General features: G+C 42.2%; 1 protein-coding gene across 2 annotated transcripts in view; it reads left to right on the top strand.

Annotated features, from left to right (window-relative positions):
- LOC149169322 (Protein kinase superfamily protein) overlaps window positions 1-25,996 on the top strand; it is a 164,124-nt gene that overhangs the window by 122,036 nt on the left and 16,092 nt on the right. The window contains exons 5-7 of one of the 2 annotated variants that reach the window (XM_089428648.1): window positions 11,786-12,124; window positions 12,270-12,524; window positions 12,640-12,773. In XM_089428648.1, the coding sequence (XP_089284774.1) occupies window positions 11,794-12,124; window positions 12,270-12,524; window positions 12,640-12,773 (720 nt within the window). In that variant the 5' untranslated portion in view covers window positions 11,786-11,793. Of the gene's footprint in view, window positions 1-11,785; window positions 12,125-12,269; window positions 12,525-12,639; window positions 12,787-25,996 lie in introns of both variants that reach the window. The other variant, XM_089428647.1, reaches the window with a different exon arrangement.

Genomic DNA, 25,996 nt, shown 5'->3' on the forward strand with positions numbered 1-25,996 from the left:
GATCCAAGAGTTTGGGCACCTCAAGAATCTTGCCCGTCTTCTATAGTCCTCTCGACTACATCTCCAAGTCTCCCCACCTCTTCTTTAGAGGCGCATGAGCACTCATGGCACAATTGTCATCAGTCTCAACATCCTTCTCTGCATTTGCTGGAGCAGCCTTTGAGTCGGAAGCTTCTCCCTTGCTTTTCTTCCTGGGGCACTGAGAGGCATAATGTCCCAGCTCCCCACAGTTGAAGCACTTGACCTTGGAGATGTCTTTCTTCTTCCTCTTCTGTAGCCCCTGTTGTCCTGTTGATGCGAGAGCTGCGTCCTCCTCCTCCTCCTCCTTGATTCGAGCTCCCTTAATGCTACTCCCTGCCTTGGCCAATCTCCTGAGCTCTTCCTGTCGAAGAGCTGCTGCCCACATCTCCTCTCAACTCGGGAGATTTTCTCTGCCGAAAATGGTTTGGAGTCTGGACAAACATCTCCCACTCCTCGGGTATTGCATTTAGGGTAGTCCTGACTAAGAACACTGGATTTGGAGTAGACCCCATGGAAGTAAGCTGGTCTCGAATCCCCTGCAACCTAAGAAGGAAGGGATCTATTTCCTCCCCTTTCTGCATTTGATATGACCTTAGCTGATTCTCCAATAACATCTTCCGCTGCACAGAAGAGCCCTGGTATAAGGTGGTCAAGGTGTCCCACATCTCCTTTGCTGTCTTTTTCTCAACAATATGTGGTATGACATGATCCTTGACCCCGTCTAGGATCATGCATTTCACCTTCACCTGGGCCTCCTCATACTTCTCAGCTGCATCAACATCAATTGGGACAACTACTACTTTCAAGGCATAGTCCTTGATGCGATGTTTATCTAGGATTGCCAGGATCCTGGCCTTCCAGATGACAAAATTGGAAGCCCCGTCCAATCTGTCCTGATCCCTCAATCTGTTCACTGCCATCTCTGCTCCTCTTCTCTAGACTCCCTCTGAGTCATGATTTCCCTTTCGGAAATCCTCTGGTGAACCGTCGAATCACTCCTCTCCAATCCTCCTTTGCCGCTGCAACCCGAATCTAGATTTATTGGCTAGAAATCTGTTGAGGTAGTGCTTCCCTCTAAATTGGTTCAGTCTCCTTAGACACTTTTCTGCATCGACAGAAACAACGTCCCACCAACTCCTCAAATCAAAATCTGCACAACTACCTTAGCCTCGGCAACTCGAAGAATCTGAGCCCTTCAGGCTCTGCGCAATCTCTGCGTGGGCTGAATCTGCTCCTCCCAACCAACTGCGTCAATCCTTCCTGGCTTAGAAAGATGATGTGGCTCTGCGTGAGCCTGATCTGCCCTCCTCTACCTCTGTGCTGGCTCTGATGGCTGACGCAGCAACTGCGTGGGCTCCTCTCAGCTACTGCGTCTTCCTCTCCTAGCTTAGAGTGCTGACGCAGGCATTGCGTGAGCCTCTGCGTCACTTCTTCTGCATGGTGTCACTCCTCCTTCTGCCTCTCCGGCTCTAGAACAACGCTGAATCTTGGGACAACTGCTTCTGTGCTGCAAACTCTCAAATTCTCGGCTACTGTCTTCAGTCGCCGATGATCTGCAATCCCTCTGATACCATGTGAAAATTCCTGAATCTAACACATCAGAAACCCCTACTGCAATCACTGGTTTACAATCTCTTACTTGTTCTTTGCACTAACAAGTTATTTAATTCCATAAAAATCGATGTAAACACTATTGCAACCTACGCAAATATACAGATCATGAATTGAAATAAACTGAGACAATAACACAAGGGACACCATTATTTTTGGACAATCTTCCCTAGAAAAACCCAATTTGGGAAAACCGACGCAACATATAGAGGGTTTGTATTATTAGGCAGATTTCATGAATACAACTAGGGTGTCAGAAATGGCTCACCCAACAGAGAATTTCCTTGGTAGTAGTACCTCTATCTGGAGACAGATATTCTGGCAAATCAGCGACTGGATGATCAAACCCCACAGTGACTCTGGCTATTCTCTTTGCTAGACAGGGAAAGCTACTCCAAGCATTGCTCTGGAACTGCGTCACTCCTCCAGGAGTTGCGTCACCCTTTCTCGGCTCAGAATTTGCTGATGTGCTCCCAGTCTGCGTAACAGAATCTCCCCAGCGCTGCCTTTGAGGCCCACTGTCAACCTCTGCGGCGTCTGCGTCTCACTGCATCAGCCCTCTACGTCCTCTGTGTCAGCTTTACGGCCTTTGCACCAGCCCTTCTAGGGCCTGTGTTGTCTCTCCCAGCAATGTGCTGCCTCTCTGTTATGTATTCTTCATCCTCGGATGAAAATCCCTTGCTGAACTGCCCCTCACTGCAACTTTGATCGCTAACTCGATTTCCTCAGCAAACCTCGCCCCAGAAAATCGAATTCTTTGATCACTTGGTGTGTCTCCCACTGATCCTCAAGCCTCCTCTTATACTTTTCCTGTCGACGAATCAACAGCCGAGATTAAGTCCCTAATCAACGGCTAAGATTAGAACTAGCTTGATTCTTGTCACTTAGAACTTTTTCACCCATATTTTATTAATACACATTAATATTTTTATTTTCCTAAGTTTAGACTTAGGAACTCATTAAAAATATTAATTATTTTAATAAGTCCTCATCTGAGTGGAATTTCTTCAAACGATTTCTGAGTTGAGACGAGTTGACTTTCGTGGGGTCTACACCAGACCCTGAATTCATGGTTAGCACTGCCCTGAACATTGTCACCGAAGATTGGGAGACATTTGTCCAGAGTATCTTGGGCAGAGCTTCTCTCCCTAGTTGGGAGGAGATGTGGGTAGCTCTTCGACAGGAAGAGACCAGGAGGCTGACCAAGGCAGGGAGTAGCGGCAAGGGAGTTAGAGCTAAGAAAGAGGAGGAGGAGGATGCAGCTATCACATCATTAGGACAACTAGTGCAATAAAAGAGGAAAAAGAAAGACATAACTAGAGTCAGATGCTTCAGATGTGGGGAACTGGGACATTTCGCTACTCAGTGCCCTCGGGAAGAAGGGCAAGGAAGAGAAGTCTGTCTTGAAGGTTGCTCCAACGAATGCTGACAAGGAGGATAATGACGCGGATTGTGCCATGAGTGCTCATGCACCTCTGGAGAAGAGGTGGGGTGACATAGAGCTGTAGTCAGGAGGACTACATAGGGGTAGGATCCTTGAGGTGCCCAAACTCTTGGATCACAATGACAGTAGCAGAATGACGGGAGTTAGTTGGTGCGAGGGATTATAGAGAAACAGTGGCAGAGCTAGAGTGCCAGAGTCTGAAGCAGCGTAGTGGAGGTTGAGCAGTGCGGGATGCACAATGCAGATACAACAACAGCCCAGTAGCATCAGAGGGTCAGCACATATTAGTAGCAGAGGTAGCTTCAACATCACGGGGTATCTAGATTGACCAATATGTCAGCTTTTGGGTGGCTTTTTCAGTAGCTTACTTCTCAGCAACTGAGATGCAGTGCTGCAGTTAACAGTGGTAGTGCTATGGGCAACATGATGCAGCATATTGAGAGGGCGCTGTCGTACAAACGCAACAGTGGTAGTGTCATGGGCAGCAGTACAGGTTGCAACAGTGCAGTGGATGAAGGGCAGCAGGCCGAGCATCAACAACACAGAGGACTGATGTCGTGGATCAATGTGATGCTTCTATTGGGAAGTATTGCTAGAGCACATTTCTCACTAAGAGGGAATGTTGATTTTGGGTAGGATCGGATGTGCTCTAGCCCTGAAATTTTGTGGAGGGGCTAGAATACATGAGATCTCCAAGACCCAAAAATCGTTTGGAGAAATTCCACGCGGATTGTGAGTTATTAAAATAATTAATATTTTTAATGAGGTTCCTAAGTCTAAACTTAGGAAAATAAAAATACTAATGGTTATTAATGAAAATATGGGTGAGAAGCTTCTAAGAGGCGAGGATCAAGATTGTTTTAATCTTATCCGTTGATTAGGGACTTAATCTCGGTTTTTGATTTTCCAACAGGAAAAGTATAAGAGGAGGCTTGAGGGTCTGTTGGAGATACACCAAGTTGATTAGTCAGTTCGATTTTTCTGGGGCGTGGTTTGCTGAGAAAATCGAACAAGTGATTTGAGTTGCAGTGAGAGGGGCAAAAGCAGAGATTTGGATCGGAAAGGAGTTCCGAGCCAAAGAGTATGTGACATAGAGGCAACAGTAGCATCAAAGAGGAAGCGCAGAGGCCTACGCAGCCCAGGAAGGGGATCATGCAGTGTTGACGCAATCTAGGAAGGGGCTCATGCAGTGCTGACGCAGACCATGAGGGTCTCTTGTAGTGGCAGTGCAGAGTATTTGTCAGAAGTTCGAGATTTTGCCAGAGAAGCGAGGTTTTGAGCCAGGAGGGCTGAACAACAGTCTTCCTCCAGCAAATTGATCCAACAAAAGGGGTGATGCAGTCTCCTAGAGGCAAGACACTGGCCCAAGCAGAGATTGCACTGGGATTTCACAGTGTTTGCCGAAGTTAGGGCACTCCGTGGATCAGTTGTGACTTGGAGAGCGAGGTAAACCTTGGTATGTATTTCTTGCTGTTGAGATTTCTCTGAAAGGTTAGCTGGTGTTAGAGGCAACCTTTTGTACTCAGATTCTGCTTTCCTAATGATACAAATCCTCTATCTGCTGCACCGATTTTCCCGCTTTGGGTTTTTCCGTGGATGTGTTGTCCAAAATAAGGGTGTCCCTTGTGTGTTTGTCTCATATTGTTTCAGTTTATGATCTATATGTCAGTGTAGTCTGCAGTAGTGTTTTTCATCACTGTTTATAAATTAAATAATTTGTTGAATGTAATAACAAGTAGGAGATGATAAACCCGTGATTGCAGTAGGATTTCTGATGTGTATCTGTCAGTGTAGTCTGCAGTAGTGTTTTTCATCACTGTTTATAAAGTAAATAAATTGTTGAATGTAATAACAAGTAGGAGATAATAAACCCGTGATTGCAGTAGGATTTCTGATGTGTAGATTTAGAAATTTTCACATTTACAAGATCAACCCTTCAATCCATAGGTGTTAGTACATAGTAATGGAGGGGAGGGACTTCATGGTCAAGTTCCATGGACAGGGGACCAACTAATGAGTGTCCACATCTTGAATGTATCGATGTAATGAAGGGAGCAATCATGAAGTCATGAGTTACCTTTATTGGCCTACTTTTTCCACCCCTTGTGAAAATTCCTTAAACCCTGGAATTCCTATTGCAGCATTGATGATATTTCTTCTACTTGTTAGATTTACACGAACAAGTTATTTGCAGTTTCCTACGAAAAACATCAAAATACATACACTGCAGCCTACACCATTTAAATAATATGATGAAACAAGAAACTGAACAACAGAGAAAGATACAACACAAGTGACACAATGGTTTTTGGACAAACGTCCCTAGAAAAGCCCAATGCGGGAAAACCGGTGCAGCAGATATGGGGGTTTTTATTATTAAGCTAAAGTATTTCTGAATACAATTACTAGATGTCCTCCTAGTAATCCAGTTATAGAGGAAATCACTTAGTAGAAGAAACTGTTGAGATTACCTCACCCTACACTGCAAGTCTCGGCTGATTCGACAGCTGAACCACGAGCTCCCTGGCTACTGCTGCGCGGCCCTTGCATGGGCCCTACGTTAACCTCTAAAGCCCCGCGTCAGCTCAATTGAGAATCGATCTTCCTTCAGAAGCCTTTTCCAGCCCTCCTAGCTCATAAATGTCAGCCTCCTCAGCAAACTCAGATTTTTGTGCTGGAGGCCTCTGTGCTGCTCTGCTTGGGGCTTGCATTAGCCCTTCCTGGCTCCGCGTCACCCTCCTTGCCCTCTGCGTCACCCTCCCTGCCCTCTGCGTTGTCTCCATCCTCCAGCCAAAACTTCCTCTGCCCCTCTCTGCGTGATCACTACAAATCACTGCACTGCCTCTAGCTTCAGCAATTCGATCTGATTGATCAACTCTTTGTGTCTCTTCCAAATGACCCTCAAGCTTCCTTAAATAATCTGCTCGTTGACATTCAACAACCTAGATTAGAATCTAATCAATGGCTAAGATCATTTCTGCTTGATCCTCGTCTTCTTCTAGAAGTTACACCCATAGTTAGATTAATACCCTTTAATTATTTTAATTTCTTAAGTTTAGACTTAGGGTCCCATTAAAAAATAATTAATTATTTTAATAAAACTGTTTCTAGGTGGAATTTCCCAAAACACTTTTTGGGTTCTATGGAATATACGCGCTTGAGCCTCCTTGCAAAATTTGAGACTTAGGATACATCCGATGCTACCAGAAATCAACACTCGCTCTTAGCGAGGAATGTCTAAACTTAGGGTCCCATTAAAAAATAATTAATTATTTTAATAAAACTGTTTCTGGGTGGAATTTCCCAAAACGCTTTTTGGGTTCTTTGGAATACACGCGCCCAAGCCTCCCTGCAAAATTTAGGACTTAGGGTACATCCAATGCTACCCGAAATCAACACTCCCTCTTAGCGAGGAATGTGCTCTAGCAATGCCTTTGACTGAAGCATCAACACTACATTTGTACTGCAACTACCTCTGAATTCCTGCATCCGTGTTGCTGTTGGCACTGGCAATTGCCTCTGCACTGCAATTGTTGCTGCTATTGCATCAACAATGGAAAAACATCCCAAATTACTGAACAAGTGTTCAGCATAGATGCATCTCGATGCTGAAGATCTGATTGCTGCTAGTCCCACGTTGTCCCTCTGAAGCCACTGCGCTGTTGCTGCTATTGCACCGTGCCTCTCTGCACTGCTGCAACTCTGCACTATGCTGCTGTTGCTATTGCACTGTGCCTCTCCGCACTGCTCCAACTCTGCACTACGCTGCTTAGACTTGGCATTGTAGCCACTGCATCTGTCACTCCAACACTCCTCTGCACCTTCTGACACTTCAATTATGCTACTCTTGATCTGGGCTCCCATAGCAAGGAATTGATCCAATAGGTGGGCTCCTCAAGGATCCTGCCCATCTGTAGCTCTTTTGAACTACAATTCCAAATTAGCCCACCTCCCTCCTGGAGGTATCTCGATTGTCATGGTGAACTCCTCCTCCTCGATCTTCGTGGGTGCAGCCTTCAGATCGTGCTTCTCATCTTTGTCCTTCTTTCTGAGAGGACACTGTGTTGCATAGTGACCCATCTCACCACACCTGAAGCATTTTATCTTCGAGACATCCTTCTTCCGCCTTCACTGCTCTTGCTGCCCCTTGGATGCAAGGGCTACATTCTCCTCCTCCTCCTTGGGCTTCGACCCACTACTGCTGCTTCCATCAAGCTTACACTTGACTAAGTCTCTCCTCAGCTCCTCTTACTTGAGAGCTGCCCACATCTCATCCCAATTTGGAAAAGTCACCTTGCCTAGGATACTCTGGACAAAGACTTGCCACTCATCTGAGATAGAATTGAGGGCTAGTCTAACCAACTTGGAACCTTGAGGAGTAGACCCCACAACTGCTAACTCGTCCCGCGTCTCCTGAAGCTTCATGAGGAACATATCAATGCACTCTCCCTTCTGCATCTGTGTAGATCTCAGTTTCTGCTCTTAAGTACATCTTCCGTTGCTCGAAAGATCCCTGGAATAGCGTAGACAATGCATTCCACATCTCCTTAGCAGTCGCTCTGCTAGTGATGTGATAGACCACATGATCCTTCACTCTGTGGAGGATCATTCTCTTTGCCTTAGCCATTTCTGCTCTGTACTTCTTCAGCGGATTTGGATTCGCGGTCTCAGCCACCACGCTGTCGACATAGGTCTTGAGAGCATGCTCATCTAGAAGGAATGTCATTCTTGCCTTCCAAATGACGTAGTTGGATGCCCCATCCAACCTGTCCTGATCTCTCAGCCCACTGGTTGCCATCTTTGCCACGAAAATGTCGAACTGCTCCTCTCTGCTTCCTACTGCTGCTGCTCAGCCAATAGGAAAACAGAGTTCTTGGCGGGAAGTCTATTGAGGAAAAATTCCCTCACTATGCTTCTCTTCTCTCTTCTGACGTCTTTTTGCCTAGCAAAACGACCTGCAGAAAAATTGCATCCCACCAGCTCTTCCTCATGCTGAAGCTTCAACGTTGCTCCCTTTGCCACGACAAGATTTCGATTTGGAAGCCCTTCTCTCTATCGACTCACTCAAAGAGAGACTGCCTTGAAATTCAACGCTTTAGCTAGGACTGCGCAAATCCCTCTGGGGATTTGAACTAGTGCCTCCTGCAGCTATTTCGCCCTCCTTCTCTGCTCAGCGCTGGGTTCTCTGGCGCTAATCTTCTTGTCTCACCTGCACTACTTTGATACCATGTGAAAATTCCTTCAACCTGGGAATTCCTGCTACAACACTGATGATATTTCTTCTACTTGTTAGATTTACATGAACAAGTTATTTGCAGTTTCCTATGGCAAACATCGAAATACATACACTGCAACCTACACCATTTAAATGATATGCCGAAAGAAGAAACTGAATAATAGAGAAAGATACAACACAAGTGACACAGCTGTTTTTGGACAAACGCCCCCGGAAAAACCCAATGTAGGAAAACGGTGCAGCAGATCTGAGGGTTTTTATTATTAAGAAAAAGTATTTCTAAATACAACTACTAGATGCCCTCCCGACAATCCAGTTATAGAGAAAATCACTTAGCAGAAGAAACTGGTGAGATTACCTCACCCTACACTGCAAGTCGCTGTTGATCTGGCAGCTAAACCATGAGCTCCCTGGCTACTTTTGCGCTGCCCCTATGTGGGCCCTGCGTTAGCCTGTAAAGCCCTGGTTAGCTCAACTGAGAATCAATCTGCCTTCAGAAGCCTTTTCCAGCCCTCCTCGCTCAGAAATGTCAGCCTGCTCAGCGAACTTGGACTTTTGCACTGGAGGCCTTTTCTTTGCTCTGCTTGGGGCCCGTGTGAGCCCTTCCTGGCTTTGCGTCACCCTCTCTGCCCTTTGTGCTGCCCCTTCTGTGTGTCTCTTTGCCTCTCTGCTGAGTATTCTTGGCTTCGGAGAAGATCCTCCAGCCAAAACTTCCTCTGCCCCTCTCTGCATGATCACTACAAATCACTGCGATCTGACTGATCAACTCTTTGTTTCTCTTCCAAATTACCCTCAAGCTTCCTTAAATAATCTCCTCGTTGACATTCAACGGCCCAGATTAGAAGCTAATAAATGACTAAGATCATTTCTGCTTGATCCTCGTCTTCTTCTAGAAGTTACACCCACAGTTAGATTAATTCCCTTTAATTATTTTGATTTCCTAAGTTTAGACTTAGGGTCCCATTAAAAAATAATTAATTATTTTAATAAAACTGTTTTTGGGTGGAATTTCCCAAAACGATTTCTGGGTTTTCTTTGGAATACATGTGCCCAACCTTCCTGCAAAATTTGAGAATTAGAGCACATCCGATGCTACCAGAAATCAACACCCCTTTGGTGTGCCTTTTACTTCTTTTAGAAATTCCTTTTAATTTGTGCATAGCTCAAGGATCAAAGCTTGCTTTATATGATGTAGCATTTGTTTTACCCCTTAAGATGAGATAGTTTCTTACTCATCAGGGTTGGGACATGCAAGGGTTCCTTTTGATGGATGTAGCATCAAGTGCTCAGGAACCAAGTGATGGCTAATGAGGGGGTAGAGCTCATGCTAAGATTTTGTCCACGTGCTAACTTATGTCTCAGCCATCTTTTGCATTTTGACTGCATGAACCTCTAGGGCAATGTTTCTCGACCTGACTCAAGGATGTGGATAAGAGAGTGCTAAATCACAATGAACCAATGACAGTTAAACCCAAAAAAGGAGATGATATCAAAGGGAATCATGTGGCATGGAAATGTTAAGTATGGAAAACAGGAAAATGGACGTGCTACTTCAATCCAAGTTTTCCAAGTAGTGCCCCTCCTATAACCCTAAGGCCTTAAGGGAGGTCCCACTGGACTAAGGCTAAAGATTAACCCCCCTAATAAGGTGAGAGAACAAGTTTACAGTCAAGATCGGTCAATCATCCAGATCACCCCTTTATCCATACTAAATGCCCAAAACATTAAGTAAAAGCACTTGATTGCAAAATGATCAAAGTACTTGTTGAGTGGTAGCCCACCTTCATCCAAGAGGAATGCTGAATGGTGAGAGATGTATGACTGGTGCAAATGGCAGAGGAAACTGGCATATCATCATCAATGAGCAAGTGTGTAGGGCTGCTGGCTGTCCAAGATAGGAGAAATGTTCTCTCCAATAGGGTTACCCATTTTGGTGGGTATGAAGTATCATTGAAGGAAAGAGTAATAGCAAAATGGGACTGTGCCCCCTACATGAGAGATCATGAGGCCACCTTGCCCTGTTTTTGTCTGCACTTGATGTAGAGGGACTGCCACCCCCTCTGTTCTCAGCAAAGAGCTGAAAGAGAAATGGCTATCACTAGGTTTCTTACCTCTGAGAGAGATTCATTGTCTTTGAATGCTTGGAGGAGTACGACTAGTGGTTCCCAACTTTTTCGCTCCAGGATAGTACAACCATGTCCTCTCAGCATTGGCCATTCTTTGGAGGACATTTATCAGGCTCAATGTTGGCACCTTTGCAGTGATGGATGATGATGATGGCTCCTCTTCTAACACTGATGTTGGCCAGGATGTTGCTCTTCCTCAACCTCCCTGGTTTTTGTTGTTTTTTGGAGGATCTTACATGGCATCATTGTATCATTGGGATGCTTTCTTCCTCTGATGTACCATTATCTATTTATCATTGTCGGGATGGTTTCTTCCTCTGATATAATATTTATCTCAGTTTTAAGGTTGCTCTTCTGGGTTCCACCCTTTCTAGTGAATTCTCTACTATTTTGGCTATTTTCCTTGAGATTTAGGATTGCTTTGGAGATGCTCTAGGCACTCACTCTTGTTGCTAAATGCCATTTTTCCTAGTCCCATTGACATATTTCGATAACTTGTGGACTTTAATTTCATTTCATTTCCATAACTCTTGCTTCCGAAGTTCATTATGATTGCCCTTTCTCCAACTATTAGATGCTTTTTGGTTTCCAGCTCATGAAAACCCTCTTTATGTTTTACCAGGTTCCTAACTCACTTGTGATTTTTTCTGTCTAGTTTATTTGCCGAGTTTCATTGCACTTCACTGCTTTATGGTTTTTTTCCATTGAATGGCAGTGTTGCAGGAAAATGATGTTTGTCTCGTTTTTTGCCTTCTCTGCTTTTCCCCTTTGTCCAGGGTTCCATGGATCATGTTTCATTGTTCACTTATGTGGATAGCTTTGGTTCCCTCATAGAAAATTTATTTTAAGTCAATGGCTTCTTTAGGTTACTTCTATGAACCTCTTTGAACACCTTTATTCTTTCAAAACGATTCTCTTTATTGCACTGTTTCTTCCATGTTGTTCAGCTGGTCAATTCTATTGGACAAAATGATTATTGTTTGATTATTTTCTGAGGCCCGATTTGGTGTTGGAGTAAAATACTTCACTACAGTAAGGCTTTCAAGGATGATAATTTTGCTAAGCTGCGTAACAAGTTCTCCTTTTCTTAAATCTTTAGGCAGTCCAGTGCAGAAAGATGAAAAAAACATATTAATGTTTGTAAATGATACAAATCAATTGACATGGATTTTATAAATGACTGGAGGGTCTGTTGTCCAAACACGTCAAATGTAAATCGGAAATCCTAAAAAACACATGGTTGAATCATAAGCACAACAAGGTTTTGAAATGCATGTGTGCATTTATATTTGTGTACAAGACTGAGAGAGAGAATCATATGGCAATACTAACTAGTTGGAAGAACAGGTAGTAAAATGGTCCTGTTCCAGTCATCAGGAAAGAGCTCCATTACCTCTGAAATTTTGTTAAAGAAGACACTGAATCTGACCAATAAGGACATTATTGGAACTGGTGGTTATGGAACAGTCTACAAACTGGTCATAGATGAACATACAGCCTTTGCCATAAAAAGACTTACTAGAAGCAGCATTGATCAACAGCGTGGCTTTGAAAGAGAGCTTAGTGCAATGGGTGACATAAAGCATAGGAATGTTGTGACACTCCGTGGCTATTACAGTTCTTCACATGTAAGCCTTTTAGTTTATGACCTGATGCAGAATGGAAGTTTGGATGGAATTCTTCACTGTGAGTTCTACTATCACTACTCTTAATATTTGTTTCAGATGAATTATGAAAACTTAGTAACATCTTGTGCCATGTTTATATGCATTTTGTCGTGCTAACTGTGAAAAACATTTGAAGATTTCAAATTATACAATTTGTAATGCAGCAAGATCTCCAAACAAGGTACATTTAGACTGGGCTGCACGACAGAAAATAGCATTGGGTTCTGCTCGTGGGATAGCATATCTTCATCATGATTGCATTCCACACATTATTCATAGGGACATTAAGTCTAGTAATATTTTGCTGGATGAGGAGATGGAGGCTCGGATTTCTGATTTTGGTCTAGCAACATTGATAAATCCAGATCAAACACATGTGTCAACTTTTGTAGCTGGAACCTTTGGCTATTTAGCTCCCGGTGAATGACAAATCCTTTGTGTTTTCTTTATGAAATCCAACTAAGTTATTAAGTTTTATCATAATAACAAGTTCCTTGTTATTTTGGTTGCTGATTCTACTGGTTGTCTTTGCAGAGTATGTGGAAACAGGACGGGCCACTGAAAAGGGAGATGTCTACAGCTATGGTGTTGTGTTACTTGAGCTTATAACTGGGAAAAGGCCAACAGATGAAGCTTTTGTAGAGAAAGGGAATAACCTAGTGACATGGGTAAATCAGATCTGTACGCTTCTCTTCTTGTAATGCCAGAAAGGAAAGGATAAAAAATGAAATTGAAAAGATGGGAAATGACTAAGATAATATTTGGTAATTTGGTTCTTTTTATTGTTGTCAATGGTATTGCATTTGAGTAGTCATTTAGGCTTTTCTAGACTAACATGAAATCTCTGTATTCCTTGAAAGAAAAAATACCTATGTTTGCATCTATATTTTATTTTAATTACTCCTTCAGAATGCACATGATAAGTAAACAAATATGAAGTATTTAACACGTTCTATTATGCAAAATGAAACCTTGTAAAAAAATTATGAACATAGATCCAACTGTTCATTACATTTAAAAAATATGTGACTGCCTTTGCTGGTGACTATAAAATCATGAATTATCCTTTTTCTTGTTTAGCTATTTTTAGGAGCGATTAATAACAGACCAAGCATAATGAAATCTGCTATTTTATAAATTTGTGACCACTTACGGACTAGCATTTCAGATTCTATGAAACTGCCTTTTGATCTCTAATGGGCTTTTTACTTCAAAATCTAGCACCTTAGTGTAAAGCCTCACCGAGCAACCTAGATTGAGTGCAAGTGCAACAATGGGAGATTTACCGCTATCACCTCAATAACTATTGCCCTTGTTTCTGCGTTTGGACGCAATCAACCACAAGGGAGGCTTCCCTGGTGGATCTTATGGATCAAGTAACCCAATTAGACTTAGGCTAAATGCCCCCAAGGGTTCTACAACAAGGTTCACCCAAGGATAACTTATAAGTATGCAATGATCAGGGTTCTGGGTGATTTATAGTATAATTCCGAGAGAGCGAGTTCAAGGATTTTTGTGGCTCAATTTAGAAGGCTTAGTTTAACCAGCATAGGCTCAAATAGGTTTCCAAACACAGGCAATCAAGAAATTACACTTGGCAGTTATAAACTAGGGTTTTTACTAGTGATTTACAGCATGTAAATAGCCTATAACAACAGTAAAAACAAGCCCTAGAATCTATGATAAAGATGTGTAAAATTAGGGATAAAAAAGAATAAATAAAGGAAATAATTACAACAATTTGTGGTCAAAAATATATATAACAACACGATAAAACCTAGATGTCAACCCTTATTTGTGGCTAAAAGGTGCATGTAAAATTATTTTTTTACTCTTGCAAACAAATGCATACAAGTCCGAACCGTAGGACAATAATATTGAAAATAGGTGATTTTTCTGTAACCTAACCCCAATCTACCCTAGAACAAATAAAAGAAAAATATTTTTTGAAGGATTGGCGCAAGAGATAAGACTAATGCCTTTCTCAATGTAGGGTTAATGGAGTCTAGGAGTAAAATTCTATGGAAGAAAAAAGATGGATGTGGATTCAAAGAAATTGTTGAAGACAAACCCATGTTTCTCAAATCTTTAATCTTGGCATCCTTCTACCTTCTTGAAGATTGAAAGGAAGGGGGTTAAACCTAGGTACCTCAAGAGAAACTTGATGAAAATCTTGTTCAAGGAGATTTTAGAGCCATAAAACATCAACAAAACCTTGGTGAAAATTTTATTAAACCCTAATTCATCAACAAGAACATGATGGAAGAAGATAACTTACATGAAAATAGCACGTATCATCAAAGAATCACAAGTAATCATCCAAGAGAGAACCATCTATTAAAAATCCTATTACCTACCACTAGTGGGAGACACCATAGGAGAAAATTTTCTCCTAGATTTGTGTTTAGCTGGTAGCCAACAACCCTTGACAGCCATTAGTGTAGCCAATATTCTGCTAGTTGATCTCTGCTCCCTAAGCCAATCATATGTCCCCTCGCCCATCTGTCGAGAGCGTATGTTTGAAGGTGGGCCATCCAATCCTAAAGGCATGCTTTTCATTGTGCAATCGGGTGCTTATGCTTGTTTTTCTTTGGGCACACTTGGGTATGGATTATTGGGTGACTTGGAAGGAGGAAGGGTTTTGACTATAGTCTTGTTCCCTCACCTTAAATGGTGGGTTAATCCTCTTTTCTAGTCTCGTGGGATCTCCCCTTTTGGCTTATAGCTTCAGGATGGGCACTACTTGGGAAACCTTGATTTTGGTAGCGCGGTTCTATTTTCTCTTTTCATATTTTTCACACCCTTCCGCACATTACATGCTTTATTTCATCATCTTCCCTCTCTGGGTCCAAATTACCACTTGGTCCACAAGGCTCTGGTACTCCCCCTCCCCTTCTCCACATGTCTGGGTCGGGCTTGGAACGTTGCCTCGGAGGTTGATACAGCTAAAAAAAGAAAGATTAAAAGCATATCATGGCCGCATACAAAAGGAAATAATACCACAAAATGCAAAATATGGTCGGGACAATATATTAGCGCGTGGAAAAAAGCCAAACATGAGCTCTACCCCTTATCATTATCACCATCACCCTAGTTCCTAGGACCCCTATGAGCACCCCTTGCATCATTATGGAACCCATGCATGTCCCAACCCCTAGTGGGTGATGAGCTGTCCCACCTTAAGGGGGTATTCAATGCTTACATCATAGACAACATGCTCTCATCCCCTCGAGCCCCGAGCAGTATAATTAAAAAAAATCAAGAAAATACAAAAGACAAATGAAGAAGGGTGGAAAGACAAAGGTCAGGGTAACTCATGTACCATAGATGCTCCCTCCTACATGTATAGACCCAAATATGTGGACATCCCTCATCATTAACACCCTTGAGGCCATGGCATTTTGCCTTGAGACCCTTGTGTTGTGAAAATTTCACTACAGAAATTTTATTGCAACAACTGGAATTAATTCTTCTAACTGATAAATTAATTATGCATTTTATTTCTACGACAACAACGAATTAATCACATTGCAATATTCACAAATAAAAATACTGCAGAACATAAACTGAAAACTGAGAAAATACTAGCACACACATAGAAATACAACATTGTTATTTTTGGACAAAATGTTATAGACATTTTTGTGCCTTACAACTCCAAGCATGAAATGTCCATAAACCAAGGGCTCCTAAGTCCCTAAAAGTGTTGTTCTAACCTCTAAAGGAACAAGGTCAACAGATTACAGCTTCTCCCAGAAGTTCTCCACCAGAAACTGCTCAGAATAAGTCAAAACAGGATCATTTCAGCTGCTCCACTGGCTAGGTGCGTTGCATTGCACCTAAATACACTGTGAGGGTGCGTTGCATTTCAAAAGTCCCTTCTGTGGGGTGCGATGGGCGAGAAATGAAAAATGGCAGTGTCATTCCGCGAGGTGGAGAGACAATGGAAGCTTCCAGAATCTTCTCCTGTGACACTTGCCTCACTGAATTCGACCAAGGATGAGTAAGAGGCTTTCAGTCTCCAAGTGGAAGCAAGAACTGACAGAGAGAAGACACTAATCAAATCACAAGCTGACTCATCCTCCTTACACATATCTATATATGGATCCCTCATCTCAGAGATCCAAAGGCTGGAATTTTGCATATTGTAAGGAATTGTTGTTGGTTTTTGAGACAAACATCAGAGTATTGGGTGATCTATGCTTTGTTTGAGGTGAAGAGGGGCTTCTTTGCTGGGAGGTTGATGCTGGGTCAGGAACCACCGGTTGTAACTCCTCCTGGATCTTTTCTTGTTTATCAATAAAAACTATTTGAGTTTTTCCTCCATGCTTTTGTATCATTGATGCTTGTTACATTTGTGTGGTTAACTTAAATCTGATCCTAAGTTGTTTATGAATATAGATCCATGTCTTTGTATAGCGTTCTTCTTCTGTGATCTTACAGGTACTTTGTGAAGCTGGGCAAGTAAGGGAGCAGGTAGCTGGAGACTGTCAAAGAAGAGAGGGATTGGATCAAAGGATTAGCGCAAGACACAGGTTGGTTCTTTCTATTCCTCTCTATCTATAGTTCATAAAGGAAATACAAAAGTAGTTTTTCTCTGTTTGTTTCTAAGGCAGTTGTCACACCTTAGTGGGACAGAGCAGTTCTAAATAGACACTTTTCCCTGTAACACAAAAGTCCCTAAAAAAACCCAATGTGGAAAAATTGTTGCAACAACTGAGGGTTTTTATTATTAAGCAGCAGTGAAAATTTCTGAGTACAACTGGATGCCCAAATCTAGCAATCCTATAGAAAAGTATACTGACAAAAATATTGTGAGGAATTTTCCTCACCCCCACAAGCAATTTGGGAGTCGTCCAAACTGGCCTATGCAGACATTGCGTCAGCCTAGCACAGAACTGGAATATGCATTGCCTGGAACAACTGCTACTCAAGTTGTCCTATTAGCTGATAATTGAGAAATTGCTTCTCCGACAATCTTGAAAATCTTCCCAACGTTTGGAACTGAAAATGAGCTTCTCTTCAAAAAAATTGAATTTCCCTCTAGAGACTTCTGCGCAGCCCTTGCGTCAGCCTCTCTGTGGCTATCTCTGCCTCTTTGTAATCTACTCTCTGGAACTGGAATACTTCATCTAGTCTCACTGTCTCTGCCCCTCTCTGTCTCTGCTTCACTTCTCTGGCTTGAACTCTTCCAACAAACTGTTGGTCTCTGGAAAAATGGAACTACCCAAGGAAATCGATCTCAAGTGTGTTTTTACATCTACCCATCAACTTCTTTTTATAATCTCATCGTGGGACTCCAACGACCAAGATTAAAACTTAATCAATGGTTGAGATTATTTCCTAGTCGATCCACGTGTTTCTAAAGAAATCTCACCTTCCTCAATCAATTACTGTTAATTAATCATTTTCCCTAAGACTTAGGAAAAATTGAATTACTATTTAATTAACTTAATTAAGGCATTTCTAGGTGGATTTTCCTAAACCTTTTTTGGGTTATGGAGTCATAGTGTTTCTTAGCCTCACTGACAATTATCGAGACTAAAATGCCATTCGATGCTACAAAAACTAACACTCTCTCTTAGTGAGGAAGTTGTTCTAGTGTCGTACTGCTAGAATACCCTGTCTATGCATCATCCTCTATACACGCTGTTGATGTCTGGCCACTATGACTTCCTGCCACTACCCATCAATCACTGTGCAACTCTAATGTTGTATCTGTGCTGCCGCTGACACTGATATGCTGCTGTTAACTCTGCATCTGCACTGTAATTCCCTTTCAAGTATTGTTATTTCTACTGCAACTACTACAATTGAGAAGCGTCTGAAATACTGGATCAACTGTATTTCTGTGCTGCATCTGTCTCCTGAGCATCTCACTGCTACTAGCCTTTGCACTGTCCACTAAGGAATCTATGCTGTTGCTAATTCTGACACTGATCCACCTGCTCTACTATCAACATTTCTCTACGTTCCTTAGCACCTGTCTACAACTGTCACTTTGGAATTTGACAACATCACTAACACTAATCCATCCTACTACTGAATACTGTGTGACCTTGTAGCAAGATAATGATCCATGAGGAAACACCATTCGATGCAAACACCATCTGATGCTTGCCTCACTGGACTCTGCTCAAATATCTGCAACTCTAAACTTTGATCTACTCATCCTGTTGCTGCTACTGCAACCGCTGCAGTAATGAGATTGATCTCCCCAGATCCTGAAGTACTAGCTTCCATAGGGCTACTCCTTCTAAAACTAGACTCCCTTTGAGTCTCGATCTCCTTATGGGAAATCTCTCTTCTCCCTTCTCACAACTTGCATTATCCTCCTGTAATGGAAATTGAACTAGTAGCTCTGCGTTGGGAATCATCTAGCCAAAACTGCACCTGCATCTTCCAACTGGGCAATTCTCACTGCTTGTGTCACTTCCTCTAGCTTTGCAACTGTCTCACATGTACTGATTTCAACTAAATTTGTAGTTTTCATCTGAATGATTGGTTGCGTCTGTTGACATTGAACCTGCTACTGTGATACTGTGGGCTCCTGTAGGAAAGGTGATGGTTTTGCTGCAGCAATCTAGAACTGATATGATTAATCTCCTTGTTGCCACTGCATTGGACCCTACCCATTTGGCACACTGGAGTCTCATACTCCTCCTCTTGGATCTGGTGCCCCATTATCTCCTATCAGGCCTTGTCCCTTACTGAGTGACTGCTTTGTTTTGCAACAAGAACTTGACAACTCACACTTCCTTCAACACCTGTCCCCGATAACTGGGAGTCAATTTGTTGCCCAGATCTACATTCTGGATAACTCGCACGACCTCCTCTAGCAATCTCGTGCGACCATCTCTAAAACGCTGCAAAAATTTGCGAAACTCAAATAACTGGAGAAAATGAACAAAAATTTCCTCTCTTTTTTGTGGCCCTGCTTTTTGCTACTCGCAGTCCCTTCTAGAATACGCAATCCTGCTTGCTGGTTCTGCCTCTACAACTGGAAATTTTGGATTTCTGGAACTCAAAACCCTCTGAGAGAAACTCCCTCTGTGTGTGCAATTTCTCTTCCACCCGACTCTGAAGCTTCTCTAGCAAACTGTTGCAAACCCTCTGTGCCTAGACCAAGAGTCTGCTCTACAAAAATAATGAGTTGCTTCTCCCTCTGCTTGCTGGAATCACTTTTTCAGACAAACTGAATTTTCCTGCAACTGCAAATGGAAAATCAAACCCTTGCCCAGTAATTGGCACTGCCTGGTTAGGCATTGCACATCCCCAAAAAATTTATCCTACTGCTCCTTCTGAACAAGGAATTTTCCTTTCTCCGCCTATGAGCTTCCCATTTGTCAAACTTGCTCTGATACCATGTGAAAATTTCACTACTGAAATTTTATTGCAACAAATGGAATTGATTCTTCTAGTTGATAAATTAATTATGCAGTTTATTGTGATGACAACAACGAATTAATCACACTGAAATCTTCACAAATAAAAACACTGCGAAAGATAAACTGGAAACTGAGAAAATAGTTGCACACAAACAAAAATATAACACTGTTATTTTTGGACAAAAGTCCCCAGAAAAGCCCAATGTGGGAAAATTGGTGTAGCAGCTAAGGGTTTTTATTATTATGAAACTGTGAGAAATCTTCAGTACAACTGGATGCCCAAATCTGGTAATCCTACAAAGAAAAATATGGAAAAAATATTGAGGAATTTTTCTCACCCCCACAAGCAATCAAGGCTCTGATTGCCAGCTCCAAGTGAGCTATCCAACAGCGCGCACTTCCTTCGACACCTGTCCCTGATAATTGGAAGTTGATATGCTACCTAAATCTGTATTCTAGCTAACTTACACAACCTCTTTTATCTATCTCATGCAACCATCTTTGAAAAACTGCAAAAATCTACGAAACTCAAATAATTGAAGAAAATGAATGGAAATTTTCTCTCTTTCGAGTGGCCTTGCTTCTGCTACTCGCACTCCCTTCTAGAATGCACAATCCTGCTTGCTGGTTCTGCCTCTACAACTGGAAATTTTTGGATTTATAGAACTCGAAACCCTCTGAGAGAAGCTCTGTGTGTGTGTGCAATTTATCTTCCACTCGACCCTGAATCTTCTCTAGCAAACTGTTGTAAACCCTATGTGTCCAAACCAATAGTTTGCTCTGCGAAAATACCTAGCCACTGCTTCCTCTGCCTGTTGGAATCGCTTTTTCTGGAAAAATGGATTTTCGTTGCAACTGCAACTAGAAAATCAAACTGTTGCCCACCAATTCGCATTGCCTAGCTAGGACCTGCGCAGACCCAAAAAATTCGTCCTGCTGCTCCCTCTGAACAACGAATTTTCCTTTCTCTGCCTCTGAGCTTCCCATTCATCAAACTCGCTTTGATACCATGTGAAAATCACTACTAAAATTTTATTGCAACAAGAAAAATTAATTCTTCTAATTGATAAATTAATTGTGTAGTTTATTTCTACGACAAAAACGAATTAATCACATTGCAATCTTCACAAATAAAAATACTGCAGAAGATAAACTAGAAACTAAGAAAATACTAGCACATACAGAAAAAAATATAACACTGTTCTTTTTTGACAAAAGTCCTCGGAAAAACCCAATGCGGAAAAACTAGTGCAACAACTGATGGTTTTTATTACTAAGCAACAATGAGAAAGTTTGAGTACAACTAGATGCCCAAACCTGGCAATCCTATAGAGAAAAATACTAGCAAAAATAATGTGATGAATTTTCCTCACCCCCATAAGCAATTCTGGATCTGACTGCTAGCTCCAAGTGAGCTGTCCAAACTGTCCTGCGCAGACCCTGCGTCACCCTAGCGCAGAACTGGAATATCCATTGCCTGGAACAAGTGACAACTACTAAAGTCGTCCTATCAATGATTGACTTAGAATCTGCTTCACCGACAATCTAGAAAATCTTCCCAGCCTTTGGAACTGAAAACGAGCTTCTCTTCAGCAAAATCGAATTGCCCTCTAAAGACTTTTGCACAGCTCTTGCGTCAGCCTCTTATTAATTTTTTAGATTGTTCTATGTTGTATCAATTACTTTAGCCCAATTTACTTATGCATTAACAAGGCATCCAATTCTTAGCAATGCAACTGAAGATAGAACAATATATGCAATGACAAAGAAGACAATAGCACAACCATAAGAGAAAGCAGATAGGTCCAAGACTAGGGAAAATCCCCACAAGGGGGAAACCCTTTCAAATCTTCTTCTTTAATAGATCGTCATAAAAAGTTTTCAGCAGAGAGTACAATGAGCCCAATACATATATTTGCAGCGAAGATTTACAAAACAAATCTACAGATTTACGTAACAGCAGAGAGAAACCCAGATCTACTAGATCACTGAAGCCAATTGTCAAACCCAAGGTCAAAACCTTGGACACTCTCAGCAAAACGGACTACGTGTCTCCGAAACTCTCTGGACGCTCTCTTGGACATTGTGTGAGGGCCTCTGTGACTGCTTGGACGCTCTTAGGAAGACTTTGTGTGTGCGTCCGGGGTCAAACACACCCAAAACCTCCAGACGCTCCCTTCTAGTTACTGTGCGTGCGTTCGAGACTTCCTGGATGTTCTCAGGACCACTCTATGCGAGCGTCTGGGGACTAAATAACCCGATCTGTCTTTAAAACCCTGGACATTATGGATAACATGATGCAACATTTTGAGGGGGAGTTGTAGTACAAATGCAACAACGATAGTGGCAGTGTCATGCGCAACAGTACAGGTTGCAGCAGTGCAGTGGATGAAGGGAAGCAGGCCAAGCATCAACAACACAGAGAACCGATTCCGTGGATCAGTGTGATACTTCTATTGTGGAGTATTATTAGAGCACATTCCTCGCTAAGAGGGAGTGTTGATTTTGGGTAGCATTGGATGTGCTCTAGCTCCAAAATTTTGTGGAGGGGCTAGAATACAAGAGATCTCCAAAACCCAGAAATCGTTTGGAGAAATGCCACCTGGACTGTGAATTATTAAAATAATTAATATTTTTAATGGGGTTCCTAAGTCTAAACTTAGGAAAATAAAAATATGGATGAGAAGCTTCTAAGAGGCGAGGATCAAGTTTGTTTTAATCTTAGCAATTGATTAGGGACTTAGTCTCAGCCATTGATTCATCAACAAGAAAAGTATAAGAGGAGGCTTGAGGGTAAGTTGGAGACACACCATGGTTGATCAATCAGTTTGATTTTTCTGGGGCGTGGTTTGCTAAGAAAATCACACAAGTGATTTGAGTTGCAGTGAGAGGGGCAAAAGCAGAGATTTGGATCGGAAAGGAGTTTCGAGCCAAAAAGTACGTGTCAGAGAGGCAGCGCAGAGGCCTCGCAGCCCAGGAAGGGGCTCACGCGACGCAGGCCAGGAGGGTCTCTTGCAGTGGCAGTGCAAAGTATTCGTCAGAAGTCCGAGATTTTGCCGGAGAAGCGAGGTTCTGAGCCGAGAGGGTTGAACAACAGTCTTCCTCCAGCAAATCGATCCAACAGAAGGGGTGACGCAGTCTCCTAGAGGCAAGATGCTGGCCCAAGCAGTGATTGCGCTGGGATTTCGCAGTGTTTGTCGAAGTTAGGCCACTCAGTGGATCAGTTGTGACTTGGAGAATGAGGTAAACCCTCGTATGTATTTCTTGTTGCCGTGATTTCTTTGAAAGGTTAGCCGGTGTGAGAGGCAACCTGTTGTACTCAAATTCTTCTTGCTTAATAATACAAACTCGCTATCTACTACACTGGTTTTCCCGCATTGGGTTTTTCCAGGGATGTGTTGTCCAAAAATAACGGTGTCCCTTGTGTGTTTGTCTCATCTATTGTTTCAGTTTATGATCTGTATGTCAGTGTAGTCTATAGTAGTGTTTTTCATCATTTTTTACAAATTAAATAACTTGTTGAATGAAATAAGTAGGAGATGCTAAACCAATAACTGTAGTAGGATTTCTGTGTCTAGATTCAAAAAATTTCATAGTTTGAGTGTAGGAGGGCGTAATTGTGGTACATGAGTTACCCCAACCTTTGTTTTTCCACCCCTAATCATATGCCTTTTTCCTTTTATTGTTTTTTCTTCCTTTTACTACTCGGGGCTCCAACAGATGGGAGCATGATGTGCATGATGTAGCAGTGATTACCCCCTTAAGGTTGGGCAATTGATTTCCCACCATTGGTTGGGACAATCATGGGTTCCTTAGTGATGTCGGGGCACTCATAGGGGCCCTAGAAACCAGGTTGATGGCCATAATGATAGGGGTAGAGCTTATGTTTGGCATTCCCCACGTGCTAAATTTTTATGTCCCGACCATCTCTTGCATTTTGTGGTACATTTCCTATTGTTAGTGGCCAAATTATGCTTTTATCTTTCTTTTTAGTTACATCAACCTCCAGGGCATCTTTCCAAACCCGACCCAAAATGTGGACAAGGGGAGGGGAGGGCTAACACCTTATGGAACCAATGCACAAATGTGGACCTATATGGAGAAAATGTGAAAAGGGCTTGTAATGAGCAGAGGGGAGTGAAATATATGGTATCGGGCAGCGGGACCATGCAACCAAAATTAGGGTTTCCCATGTAATACCACTCCTAAAGCTAGTAGCCAATAGAGGAGATCCCACGGGACTAGGATACAAGATTAACCCCAACTTGAGGTAAGGGAACAAGAGTACAACCAACGAAAGCCCATTCTTTCCACCATATCCCTCCACTGACCCATGTCCAAATGTGCCCAAGAAAAGCAAACATAAGCACCCAATTACATAATGAAAAGTCATACCTTCGGGGTTGAAAGGCCAACCTTCAAACATACGATCATAACAAATGAGCGAGGGCACAATGGCTAGCTCAAGTGGCTGAGAATAATGGCACATCGAGCTATCTGGTGGCTACAAGGGGTTGTTGGCTGCATGCTGAAGACAAATCTAGGAGAAAATTGTCACCCACTGGTGGTGGGTAACAATTTGCACTTGTTGTGATAGCTAGGGCATCAATTATATGGAAAATCCACTGTTGGAATTCGTTCAAAACTCGTGGATGCCTAGAGGAGACAATAAGGAAGAGTTTTTTCCAGACAAAATTCAAAAAGTCTGCCTCCCTAGAATTTTGTACCAAGCCCTAGATGGGCCTCCTTATCCTTAAAATGATGAAGAAACGAGGTAGGAAAGAGGTGAAACAAATGATGTTTCGTTGAGTTAACGTGATCACCAAGGATCTAGGACCAGTGCCTAGGACCAGTGCCTAGCAATTGGGAATATTGGAGTTAAAATGATCTTGATTTGTGAACTTTGCTCTTTTAAGGAAACCTAGAAGCAGCTTCGCATGCCCTAATGGACGCAGATTCACATCTAATCTAGAATCTTATACTTTGTTTGGAAGAATTAATGGAGTTTCAAGGATGCAATATATAAAACAACCTCTAGGAACATTCATTCATTCATTGTCCATGAGTAACACATGCAAAATTTCTAACAACTTCAATGTTCTAACAAAATTAGGGCACATTAAAAACTATAGACAATATTCCATGCATTAGACATTCATTAGATCATAAATATAGCATTAAACAAGACTTACAAGACAATGAAGAGTATATCCATCCATCAATTTGCCAAAGAGAAGCTCCAAGAGAGATAGCGAAATTTTTCCAAACATCAAAATGCATTTAATCATCCAAAATCATTTCACAAATTGCAGGCTGAAAATCTCTAATGAGGCTGGACGAAAATCCAAAATTGTGATGATCCAAGTGAGAGTAACTCTCACTTATTTGTACATGTCATATGAGTTCAAAATTTAAAAGATAAAACCATTCCTATGCCTACAATGACAATAACCCACCGATGGTTACAAGCCAACCATGATAACTCAATAAACAAAGTCGAATAAGCCTTCTTAGGGCCACGCTATGTTGACGTGGAGACCTGGAAGAGCAGCGTCGAGGCCTCATGTGCTTTAAATTAGAGTGAGGGCCTAAAAAATAATAGACAAGAGGGGGATACCCTCCAAATGTCGCCAAACATCTCCAAACCCCAATTTTGGCTAGGTGGGCTCCAAATAGGTCTTATGGGTCTACAGATGGCTCAAGATCAGGTCGATGATCCGTCAATGAGGGCTAGAAGATGACATAGTCCCTCCCATGTCTCCCCAGAAGAGACAAAACCTCCTCTGGGCATGGATTACCTGCCAAGTGTCGGGTGAAATGTGTGGCTGGATGGGCAACGTGGTCCAAGTGCATCATCACTTCTATATAACTGGGGCATGAACAAGCAATGTGGTGGTGCTGAAGATTCCCATTGTGTGGCAATCAATACTCTGCAATGCTAGAGTCTCATAGCTCTCAACTCTCACCAACAAGTGCCATTATGTCACTCTCGAGGGCTTGGATCCCGTATAGGGAGGCCAAGTGTTATTTTTTGATGATTGGGTAGCATCGAACAGGTTTTCTAGTCCCGGATTTGGTCAGAGACTCTGAGAAACACAAGAACTCCAGAACCCATAAAAAGTTTCAGGAGAAAACACCTAGAGATGCCTCAATTAAGTTATTAGTCAGTAATTAAATTGTTCCTAAGTCTAACTTAGGGAAAAATGATTGATTAACAGGAATTAATTGAGAAAGGTGAGATTTCTCTAGAAGCTCACATGGATTGAGTTAGAGATGATCTTAGCCATTTATGAGGATTTAATCATATTTGTTGGTTCAACAACGAGAGATTATAAAAGGAGGTTGATAGGGTTGGAGCAAACACACTAGTGATCAAGGTAGATCGAATTTCTCAGAGAGCAGAGTTTAGATGGAGAAGAATTTGAGCCAGTGATCGAGTGGTAGTCACTGAGGGAGCAGCGCAGTGAATAAGGGAGCAACAGAGTCATTTCCAGCAGAGTTTC

Source organism: Pinus tabuliformis, chromosome 4_2 (assembly GCF_031772625.1).
Source record: "Pinus tabuliformis cultivar Carrire ecotype Pingquan chromosome 4_2, CPIR1, whole genome shotgun sequence".
In the NCBI taxonomy this organism is placed as follows: Eukaryota; Viridiplantae; Streptophyta; class Pinopsida; order Pinales; family Pinaceae; genus Pinus; species Pinus tabuliformis.